This window comes from Ranitomeya imitator, chromosome 1 (assembly GCF_032444005.1).
Source record: "Ranitomeya imitator isolate aRanImi1 chromosome 1, aRanImi1.pri, whole genome shotgun sequence".
Lineage (NCBI taxonomy): Eukaryota > Metazoa > Chordata > Amphibia > Anura > Dendrobatidae > Ranitomeya > Ranitomeya imitator.
The window spans coordinates 853,285,949-853,298,370 of NC_091282.1; the positions used below are offsets into that span (position 1 = coordinate 853,285,949).

At 42.7% G+C, this 12,422-nt stretch overlaps 1 protein-coding gene across 4 annotated transcripts in view; it reads right to left on the reverse strand.

The window, feature by feature from the left end:
• ADAMTS10 (ADAM metallopeptidase with thrombospondin type 1 motif 10) overlaps positions 1–12,422 on the reverse strand; it is a 240,291-nt gene that overhangs the window by 81,175 nt on the left and 146,694 nt on the right. For all 4 annotated transcript variants that reach the window (XM_069741673.1, XM_069741682.1, XM_069741657.1 and 1 more), the window contains 2 exons: positions 6,592–6,694; positions 3,578–3,711 (listed from right to left, as the gene is read on the reverse strand). In XM_069741673.1, the coding sequence (XP_069597774.1) occupies positions 3,578–3,711; positions 6,592–6,694 (237 nt within the window). The remainder of the gene's footprint in view (positions 1–3,577; positions 3,712–6,591; positions 6,695–12,422) is intronic.

The following is a 12,422-nucleotide window of genomic DNA, read 5'->3' on the forward strand; positions in this document are numbered from 1 at the left end:
CTGTTTCAGAGCATCTCTTTCATTTCTGTGTGCAGGTGACACAGCTCAGTTGCAGAGCTTATCTTTTGTTTATGTGTGCGAGTGACAGAGCTCTGTTGCAGAGCATCTCTTTCATTTCTGTGTGCGAGTGACAGGGCTCTGTTGCAGAGCATCTGTTCCATTTCTGTGTGCGAGTGACAGCTCAGTTGCAGAGCATCTCTTTTATTTCTGTGTGAGTGACACATCTCTTTTGCAGAGCATCTTTCATTTCTGTGTGCGAGTGACACAACTCAGTTGCAGAGCATCTGTTCCGCTTCAGTGTGCGAGTGACAACTCAGTTGCAAAGCATCTTTTTCTTTTGTGTGCAAGTGACACAGCTCAGTTGCAGAGCATCTCTTTTGTTTCTGTGTGCGAGTGAGACAGCTCAGTTGCATAGCCCTTGTTTCGCTAGTGTGTATGAGTGATTGTTCGCCGTGTGTTCGGTCATTATTTACTAGCAGCAGTTTTCCATCTCTGCACGGTGGACCCAGGTTGCGATTGTGCCTTATTATTTATTTTATTTAGTGCAATCCGCCAACCCTAGCAGTATACTAGCGCCAGGGTCTGGCTAGTAATGGTGGACGAGCAGCGTCTTCAGTGGTACATCCAGCATCTGGAGAACAGGTTGTCCACACTTGGGAGGGTGACTTCTGCTGCAGCTCCTATTCCGTCTCTTTCACATTTCATGCTTCTCAATAAATTCTCTGGGGACAGCAAGGCTTTTAGGGGATTCGTGGACTAGTGCTCAATCCAGCTGGAGATCCTGGCCTCACGTTTTGCTTCTGAGCGAGTATTTGTGGTGTCTCTGGACAGAGCGTTGGAGTGGGCTACGCCGCTGTAGGAGAGTAAAGACCAGGTTGTCTGGAGCACCTATCATTTTTTGGGTGCCCTGAAAAAGGTCTTTTTGGGGCCACAAGTAATCCGTGATATCGCACTCCAACTTCTGGCATTAACTCAGGGTTCGTCCTTTGTTAGTCAATTTGCCATTCAGTTTCGTACACTGGCTTCTGAGTTGGAGTGGCCTGATAAGGTCCTAAAACTTATCTTTTGGAGGGGTTTAGTGGATCATGTCAGGGATGCTTTGGCCACTAGGAAGATTACCACTGCTCTGGAGGAATTAATATCTGTGTCCACTCGCATAGATCTTCGGCATGCTGAGCGGGGATTGGAGCAAGCTCAGAGCAGATCTGGGATTCGGTTGGCTCTGAACTTCGCCAATCCTGTGAATCCCCCAACTCGGGTTGATGACCCTGTGGAGCCTATGGATATCTCTTGAGCGGAGTCAATCACCCGCTCTGAACATCCACGACTGATTTGTCTTGCCTGCAGGCAAACTGGTAATTTTGCCAATAAATGTCCCAAGCATCAGAAGGAATCACAGCATCTAGTGGCTTTAGGGAGACGCTCACTAGTACCAGTAAGTGTGACTTCAAAATTGGCCTTTGGGGTCTCTTTAATGTTTGGGTCTATTACTCTCTATGCTGAGGCTTGTGTGGACTCCGGGGCTGAGGGCAATTTCATGTCTGCTTCCTTCGCCCAACGGCACGCAATCAAGATCCCGGAGTCTGGAGGAAGAGTGGAGAGACAGACAATCAAAACTGCTTGAGGTCTAGTGTGAAGTTTCCACAATCAGTGATGATTTGGGGAGCCATGTCATCTGCTGGTACACTAGTATACTGTGTTTTATCAAGACTAATTTAGCGCAGCCGCCTCCAAGGAAATTTTAGAGCACTTCATGACTCCCTATGCCAACAAGCTTTTTGGAGATGGACATTTAATTCTCCAGCAGGACTTGGCACCTGTCCACACTGCCAAAAGTACCAATACCTGGTTTAAAAACAACAGTATTACTGTGCTTGATTGGCCAGCAAACTGGTCTAACCTTATCCCCATTTGACTATGGGGTATTGTCAAAAGGAAGATGAGAGACACCAGATCCAACAATGCAGACGAACTGAAGGCTGCTATCAAAGCAACCTGGGCTTCCATAACACCTCAGCAGTGCCACAGACTGATCGCCTCCATGCCATGCCGCATTGATGCAGTAACTATTGCAAAAGGAGCCCTGACCAAGTATTGAGTGCATTTACTGAACATACATTTTGGATGTTAAAATCATTTTTTGAAGCTGGTGTTATAAAGTATTCTAATTTACTGAGATAATGACTTTTGGGCGTAAGCCATAATCATAAACATTAACAAAAATAAACACTTGAAATAGATCACTCTGTTTGTAATATATGAGTTTCACTTTTTGTATTGAAGAACTGAAATAAATTAACTTTTTGATGGTATTCTAATTTTGTGAGAAGCACCTGTACATAGCAAAAACATGGTGTCAGATTCCCTTAATAAATTCCTGTGAACCAACCAATATGCTTACATTATTTTGGCTGCATAATCATCGGTACATTTAGGGATACTCCAGTTTTTACAGTAAGGCTAGGGTCACATTGCGTTAGTGCAATCCGTTTAGCGCTAGAGCTAGCGGATTGCGCTAACGCAATGTTTTTTAAGGGGCATCGTTTCGGTGTTGCGTTAACATCCCCGCTCTCGCAGATCCCCGATCTGCGAGAGCGGGGAACGGACCTCGGGCACGCCGCGGACGCTGCAAGCAGCGTCCGCGGCGCACCACAAAACACCGGCACGTTGCTAGCGCGTGCCGAACATGGCACGTGCTAGTGATGCGCGTTCCCATTGCCGTGAATGGGCGCGCTAACGGACGCGTTGCACGGCGTTAATTTCGCCGTGCAACGCTGTCCGTTAGCGCGGTCCCATTAACGCAATGGGAACCTAGCCTAAGGTTTTATATTTTATGTTTACAAGGTCTACAATTTACTATTATACATAGGTTTGAAGGTCTTCCTTGTTATCACTCATTATGAAATTCCATTTTTACTTCCATATCATGAGAATCAGTACTGGCCATGTGATGGTCACAGAGTTTGTTACATAAGAGAGCTTTGACTACTGTACTGGAACAAAATGTTCATTTCTGTGATCATCAAATGACACAGACAAAATAAACATTGAAGATTCATATCGAATGACAGTAAGTGGGTTATCTTCACAAACATTAAGAATTCCAAGATGGAGTATTTAAGAGACCTTTTCATAATAGAAAGAAATTGCTTTATTTATTGAAGCCAGAATACCCTTTAGGCCTGTGTCACACTTCCATGTGCAATGCGAGAAACTCGCATCAATTCTTGGCACTGCCACTGCCATTCAGTTCTGGAGCGTGCGGTAGCATGTATTTCTATGTAACTGAGCGCTTCGATCCAAAACCGCCGCCGGCATTGCCGGGAATTGATATGAAAGACTCACGTGAGTTTCTCGCAGTGCACACGCAAGTGTGACACCAGCGTTATGGTGTTTCCTGATAGCTCTTCTGAGGGGCGTAGCCACTTCTTGACTCCTTTCCTATGAGAACAAAGAATCGGGCATATTGAAGTCCAACATGCCCAATGTTTTTTTATCTCAACATCGGCCACTGGGTGAGAGTCTGAACACTCACACTTTTGATAACTGAAAACATTACCATTAAAAAAGTACATACCTTGCATTCCCCGTTAACACACACATCATAGAATTCGGTTCTACATGGAGTTCCATCTACTACCGCTGCTGCTCTTTCAGTGTAGAAATTGAACCCTTCAGCTAAGCAGTTCAGTGAACAAGCCTTCACACCGCCTTTAATCACAAAAGGAACAACAGTATTATAGAAGATACATCCCTGTCATGGCTACAGGACTAACAATGAAAAGATGTATACAGCATGTCATCGCTCTAGCCAATCACTGTGCTCTGTAGCATGACTATTGAGCCCAGAGATTGGCTACAACGCTAATATGCTGTAGACGTGATGTCTTACATTCATCCAAAACCATATACAGTGGTATTTCCACTTTGGTTTGAACATATTAAATATATATTGCAGATTTTCACACAAGCTTTCATCTAATGTAAGAATTTCTTCTAATGTAGAGCAAAATTGAGCAAAACTCTAGATGTACCGGGTGCTCTGATAGGACTATGAGGTTTCCTTATATTAACAGCAAAATTAGATATTTAAAATCATAAAAAATTAAATCGGAACGTTTCCTTTGTCTATAAAGTAACATACACACAGATAGTACTCAATTTTACAGTTTTGCTCAAAAGTTTACATACCCCAGCAGAATTTTTGCTTTCTTGGCCTTTTTTCAGAGAATATGAATGATAACACCAAAACCTTTTTCTCCACTCATAGTGGTTGGGTGAAGCCATTTATTGTCAAACTACTGTGTTTTCTCTATTTTAAATCATAATGACAACCCAAAACATCCATAATTCACCCATTTATGCCCCTATGCATCTGCTCAAGTAGCACCAAAGGTATGTCTGCCCCTGTGGTGGTGTCTGAAACGGGATTGGACCAACAGGTGACATTAGAGTTACTGAGGATGGTGACATGATGGCAACAGTAATTATTAATTATTTTGAGGTAATAAAAAAAAACACCACCACTTTGATAACAAAACCATTTTATTGAGAGACAAAGGCCCCGATTCATTTATTTTGTCCTGTTGCATTCGCTGACGTGATTTGCTCCAAATACTTCAAAATGGCACACATGGTTCACGAATGTGGTGCAAAATCCAAAGTGCTATTTATTTTTGGCTTTATCTGTTTAGTTGCAATTTTTATTTTTTTTTAAAGTCACCAAAATGTCACATTTTGTCTTGAAGACGTGCTGAATTAAAAACTCCTTCAGAAGATTGAGATGCGTCAAAAAACTTTGACATTTTTAAAAGTCTCAATTCATGGATCGGTCTAAAACAAGTTGTAGCGTGAAAATAAAAAAAAAAGAATACATTTAAAAAAACGAAACATAAAATATGGCACAAATCTTATACAGAATAAGGTGTAAATATTAAAGACACTAAAAGTAAAAGCAAATTAGTCCAGAAAAAACTGGAGAAACAAGAATGATGAATCAGGGCCAAGGGGTTTCGCATCACTAAGTTGTAGCGCAGGAAATGTAAAATTCCACGGTGGCCATTCAGATGTAGTCTGAGTCTGGCAGAAGGAGATACTTCTCTGTGACATCCATATGCCTCATATACAGCCTACCGGCAGATGTTGTCCTCCCAGATAGAAAAACCCTCTAGGCATATTGTTTTCAGGATCTTGGTGTGTGAGACACTGACCAATTGTCTTGGACATGTGTCTCATTGGTTAAAATGCCTGAAAACAATATTGTTTCATAAAACAGAGTTCAGGACCTCATTCTAACCATCGGAGAAGCCTGCTCGCTCCAAGCCCAGCTGTGTTTCATACTGACAAAAGTTTGATAAGTCTTGGCCATAAGTTTCCTATCTTTTTGTAAGCCAATTTGTGAAAGGTTAACATTATGTAAAAAAGGGAATTAAAAAATGCAGATCTTTTCGTATAAATACGGGGAGCACCCTGATCACTGGAGGCAGACGGCTGCATCTGTTGTGCATTAAGCTGTTCTCGGCCTCAGTTCCCCTTTGCACCTCTCACTCTATCTAGGAATGTGCTGAGTTGAGCTTTTCTACTAAATCTTCCACTTTAGATGTAAGTGTGGAATCTCCCAGGGGACAAATTCCCCAGTAAAGTAGCAAGGGAGGAGGTGGTGGGTATAGAAATCTGGCTGACAAAGTAGAGGATAGCTGCTGGGTATAAAACACTGTGTTTTTTTTTTTTTAAATAAATAGATATAATGACTTAGTCATCCATCCTTCTTATTGAAGCTAATGTTGACCATGAAATTAATCTTCGGAGCAGTTCCATGAATTTGTGTTTGCTAAGGTTTTCTCTGGGTAGTCCAGCTTCCCCCAACAATCGAAAATATACCAGTTGGTTTCTATAAAATTGTCCTTATTGTGCATATGTGCACTGGAGATCGGGTAATTAGAGTGAGGCGAACAGGGAATAAGGTGATTAGCGACAATTCCCATCCAGCGCTGCAGAATAAGTTGTCGCTATATAAGGAATAGGATATCACTTCTTAATATATGTATGCAAAATTGAAGCAAAAGCTTTTTAACAAACATATTTGAGATTTATGTACCAGGCTGTCATCTGTTAGAAACAATGAATATATTATCATATACAGAGATTAATAGGACAAGTGTTTGCCTAGCCTCATACTTACATTTAAATGAACCTGTCACATTGTACATGCAGTCCAATCTGTAAACAGCTTAGCAGAGAGAAGGAGAAGCAGAGCTGAACGATATGCAGGTTTGTTGGAAAAGATTCAGTATAATTTGTATTTTATCCATTGAAGTCCCTGGTATTTGTCTGCTAGAGTCCAGTGGGCGGTCCTACTCAGTGAGTGACAGCCATCTCTGCATGCACAGTCAGACCATCAACCACTAAATATGACCGCCCACTGGATACATACCAGGGATTTAAGTGATTAAACTTTTCATTAAAAAGTTTTAATGAAACTTTTATCACAAAAAAGTTAATAAATCTGATCAGCTCCTCCTGTCTATCCTGCCTGTAGATCAGATATCGTTTTAAAAGTGACAAGTTCCCTTTAATATTCAAGACTCCTACCTCCTTTGTAACTTTTCCAAGAATAATATTTTCCCCTAAATGCCACATTGTCAAATTCTGCACACTGTATCTCCCGAAAATCCTGTGACCCTGGTGGACAATCCTGCAAAAAATAACTTTAGTTTAGTCACTTATCAAACCAATACTTTATTTCCCCAGATACCACTAACACTGTGTAAGCAAGGATAAAGTTCATTGTTATTTTTCTTTTATTTTCTGATCAAGTAGAAAATAAATTACATCTCCAGTAATTACAAAATAATCGATGTCAATCCTAAACTGAGAACAAATTGTAGAAGATTTTATTCAAAAGTTTTAAAAAAATCAGCTAATGAAATAACTGTGATTTTTATCTTGTATCTTTTGTTTCCTACCTAAATTATTGAGGACACAAATTAGGCCGGTGTCACACTTGCGAGTGCAATGCAGAAACTCTATGCAGCTGAACCGAGTGCCGGCGGCAGTGTCCGGTATTGATGCGAGAGACTCGCGCTAGTTTCTCGCATTGCGATCGCAAGTGTGACCCCGGCCTTAGATTAATAGATGCCCCACCAATCGTTAGTATGGGTGACCTCCTGCTCCTCATCAAGTGGGCATCCATAGTGGAAGATATGAACTGCTGAGGATTGCATGATACAACCACCCTACTTTCCAATGGAGATCATGTAACATAATCTTTTTAAAATGGGTTAAAAGTTTTGACAGACATGTTTATGCAATGGATTTCCTTGTCCTTCTTGGAATATGTACAATGTAGATTCAGATTGAAAGCAGGAGAACCATGAAGTTACACATATGGAAACAAGGAGTAAAGAAACATGTGCAATACAAACTAGAACATGTGTTAACCCTTAGATTCTTTCATTCTCATGGAAGCAGAGGTAATTCGTTTTATTCCTTTCCAGTGACTCATGAGTTTCAGTTTCTTTATAACGATTGATGGCCTTCATGACTGCAATTGATGATAACCTTCAAGGTTCTAACACTTTTCTGAACTGGCTGACCTTTGTGTTTTAAAGTAATGATGGACTGTTTTACTCTTTTCTTACTTCATTGGTTCTTCCTATATTCGGGCTTAGAACAGTTTTGGAATAATTTTTGGAATAAGGCTTAGCTCTGTAAGGAACTGTGTACCAACACTGCCAAAACATTGCAAAACATACCTGAGAATCACACTTTGTGAAGGTCACTGATTCCACAAATTAACTCTTGACAAGACATACCTGTTCATTGAAAGCCATTCCAGGTGACTTACCTGATGAAGCCGCCTGAGATAATTCCAAGGGTGTGCAATGATATGATTTGAGTAAAAGGGATTTATTTGAGGAATCTAAAGTTTAATACATATTCTGGTTTGTTTCACATGGGTTTCTTTACTTATTGTTTTCATACAAATTAGAGTCAGAAATATTTGGACAGTGACACAAGTTTTGACATTTTAGCTGTTTACCAAAACGTATTTAAAATACAGTTATATATCAATCTGGACTTAAAGTGCAGACTGTTGGCTTTAATATTAGGGTATTCAAATCTTACTTGGAGTAAGCCTTTAGGAATTACAGCTCTTTAGTATGTAGCTTCCTTTTTTTAAAGGGACCAAAAGTAATTGGACAATTATCTCAGAAGCTCTTTAATAGGCTGCATGATCTATTCCATCATTAATCCATCATCCATTAGGCAGGTGAAAGGTCTGGAGCTGATTCCAGGTGCAGCATTTGCATTTGAAAGCTGTCAAAGGAGCTCTCATAAGAAGGGAAACATAAATCAGTAGGCTGAAAAAAAAATCCATCAGGGAGATAGTAGAAATGTTAGGCTAGTTTCACACTAGCATTCAGCAGGGCTGTGGACTTCCACTGTGAAGCCCCTCCCACTGCCGCCCCTCTTCACCTATGGCTGCATGTGGCGTGCGTGCCCTATCTTTAACATTGGGTACGCAGGCCATGCCAATGTATGCGGATGCCGCCACATGCGTTGTTTTGATGGTGCGACGACCTGCACCAAATGCAACAAGTTGCAATTTTGTGCGGTCACTGCACCGTCAAAACGACGCATGCGGAGGCATCCGCATACATCCGTAAACATCCGCATGGCCTGCGTACCCAATGTTAAAGATAGGGTATGCATGCCGCATGCAGCCGTAAGTGGAACTGAATGAAGAGGCGTGGCAGTGGGTGGGGCTTCACAGAGGAAGTCCGCAGCCCTCCACAGCCCTGCTGAACACTAGTGTGAAACTAGCCTTACAAGTAGCAAAATACACAGTTTGGTGTATTTTGCAAAAAAAAGGGAGCACTAGTGAGCTTGGGTATTGCAAAAGGCCTGGATATCCATGGGAGACAGAGGTGGATGATTGCAGAATCCTTCCCATGCAGAAGAAAAACCTCTCCACAACATCTACGCAAGGGAAGTAGATGTTTCGATATCTAAGTCTACCATAAAGAGAAGACTTCATGAGGGGATATACAGAGGGTTCGCCACAAGGTGCAAACTATTAATCAGTCTTAAATATAGAAAGGCGAGATTAGACTTTGCCAAAAAAAATCTAAAGAAGTCAGCTCAGTCCTGGAAAAGCATTCTTTGGACAGATGAAACAAAGATCATCCTGTACCAGAATGATGGGAAGAAGAAGGTATGGAGAAGGCTTGGAACGGCTCATGATCCAAACCACACCAAATCCTCTGTAAAACATGGTGGAGGCAGTGTGATGACAAGGGCATGTATGGCTTCACATGGCACTGGGTCACTAGTGTTTATTGATGACTAGATGGTGGCCCGATTCTAACGCATCAGGTATTCTAGAATATGTCCTCATAGTATATTGCCCAGCCATATAGTATATTGCCCAGCCATGTAGTATATTGCCCAGCGGTGTAGTATACAGCACAGAGCATATTGTCCAGCCACCTAGTATATTGCCCAGTTACGTAGTATATTGCCCAGTTACGTAGTATATTGCCCAGTGACGTACTATACAGCACGGAGCCATGTATTATATTGCACAGCCCACGTAGTATATTGCCCAGTCACGTACTATATTGCCCAGTTACGTAGTATATTGCCCAGCCACGTAGTATATTGCCCAGTGACGTAGTATACAACACAGAGACACGTAGTATATTGCCCAGCTACTTGGTATATCGCCCAGCGACATTTGTCACAGGTTAAAAAATAAAAAATAAACCTATACTCACCTTCCGATCCGAGGGCCCCTCGTAGTTCTGTCACCAGCTTCTGGTGCCAGGGTGTGATGACGCCGCTGTCACATGACCGTGACGTCATGGCAGGTCCTTCTCGCGTAGGCGCGCAGGACCTGTGATGACGTCGCGGTCACATGACCATGACGTTATGGAAGGTCCTTCTCGCGCAGGACCTGTGATGACATCGCGGTCACGTGACCGTGACGTTATGGAAGGTCCTTCTCACGCAGGCGCGCAGGACCTGTGATGACGTCGCGGTCACATGACCGTGACATCATGGAAGGTCCTTGTCGCATACCATCCTTAGCACCGGAACATCGCAAAGAGCGGGAAAGGTGCCTGAGGGTGAGTATTTGATGATTTTTTATTTTTTTAAATTATTTTTAACATTAGATCTTTTTACTATTGACACTGCATAGGCAGCATCAATAGTAAAAACTTGGTCACATAGGGTTAATAGCGGCGGTAACGAAGTGAGTTACCCGAGGCATAACGCGGTCCGTTACTGCTGGCATTAACCCTGTGTGAGCGGTGACTGTGGGGAGTATGGAGCGGGCACCTGACTGCAGGGGAGTAGGGAGGGACTAATCGGACTGTGGCCGTCGCTGATTGGTCGCGGCAGCCATGTCAGACAACTGGCGAGACCAATCAGTGACTTGGATTCCATGACAGACAGAGGTCGCGACCAATGAATATCTGTGGCAGAAAGACAGACAGACAGAAAGACGGACGGAAGTGGCCCTTAGACAATTATATAGTAGATGTGACTGAAGACAGAAGCAGCCAGAAGAATTCTGAAGTGTACAAGGCTATACTTTCTGCTCAGATTCAACCATGTCATGATCCAGGCTGGGATTTCCTTGTTTTTCTTTTCCCGGTCTGATCATGTCAGAGGTTAACTTTCCCTGCCTCGTTCCTGTTTTCGGTCTGCTATATCTTGGTGTTGCTACCTGTGTGCAGTGCCAGTTATATTGCATGCCTTCAGCGTGAGTAGCTGGCTCTGGTGAGTTCTTGATCTGTCCTACTGCATTCACCTGACCCTTCCCGTGTCTTACCCTCTCCCGACCTGTTCCTGCTCATCTCTTCGTGAGTTGGGATTTCCTGATGTTTGACTTACTCGCGTCCTTGACTTATTCAGCCTGTCCCTGCTGATATCTCTTCTATTGACCGGCTACTGACCTTGGCTCTCTTCCGACTTCGTGTTTTGTATTGCCCCCTTTTGTACTCCATTCGTCTTAGGTGTCTACCTGGCTCTCTGGCTACTCCACTGTCGCCTAGTGGTTGCTTCGTTGTGTTATTATTACTGGTCTGCCGCTTAGCCGGATATTTAGCCTACTCTTTTCTCTGCTGGAGTGTATGTCACTCTGCATGAACAGTATTAGGCCTCTTTCACACGTCAGTGTCTCCGGTACGTGTAGTGTCAGTTTTGTCATGTACCGGAGACACTGACACACGTAGACCCATTAGGATCTATGTGTTTCTGCACATGTGCGTGCTTTCACACGGGCCGTGTGACCGTGTGCAAAACTCGTGGACATGTCCGTTTTTTACCGGCAGCACGGACCACAATACGGACAGCACACGTGCACACGGAGAACAGTGTGCACTCTCCTCCGTGTGCACGTACCGCCCGCAGGAGAGACAGCGCTACAGTAAGCGCTGTCCCCGCTGCGTGTGGTGCTGAAGCTGGTATTCATCCCTTCTCCCCAGCAGTTCGCTGGAGAGAAGGAATGAAAAACCCATGTTTTGTTATTTATTTTCCCTTAAAGATAAAGTTTGTGCATCCCCTCCCGCCTCCCATCCCCTGTGCACCCCCCCCCCCCCTTCCCCGCTTGCCTGCCGGCCGGGAAATACTCAACCTGCTCCCAGCTCCCGTGATGTCTCCTCTCAGCGGCCGCTGGCAGCAGGTCCTGTGTGAGCGGTCACATCGTCCCGCTCAATACAGTGAGGAATAGATAGAGATACCAAAATGGAAAATGCATGCTTAGTTTAACCCCTTAGTGACAGAGCCAATTTGGTACTTAATGACCAGGCCAATTTTTGCAATTCTGACCACTGTCACTTTGTGAGGTTATAACTCTGGAACGCTTCAACGGGTCCCGCTGATTCTGAGATTGTTTTTTCGTGACATATTGTACTTCATGTTAGTGGTAACATTTCTTCAATATTACTTGCAATTATTTATGAAAAAAACGGAAATATGGCGAAAATTTTTAAAATTTTGCAATTTTCAAACTTTGTATTTTTATGCCCTTAAATCAGAGAGATATGTCACGAAAAATAGTTAATAAATAACATTTCCCACATGTCTACTTTACATCAGCACAATTTTGGAAACAAAATTTTTTTTTGTTAGGGAGTTATAAGGGTTAAAAGTTGACCAGCAATTTCTCATTTTTACAACACCATTTTTTTTTAGGGACCACATCACATTTGAAGTCATTTTGAGGGGTCTATATGATAGAAAATAATGAAGTGTGACACCATTCTAAAAACTACACCCCTCAAGGTTCTCAAAACCACATTCAAGAAGTTTATTAACCCATTACGTGCTTCACAGGAACCGAAACAGTGTGGAAGGAAAAAATGAACATTTAACTTTTTTTTGCAAACATCTTAATTCAGAACCAATTTTTT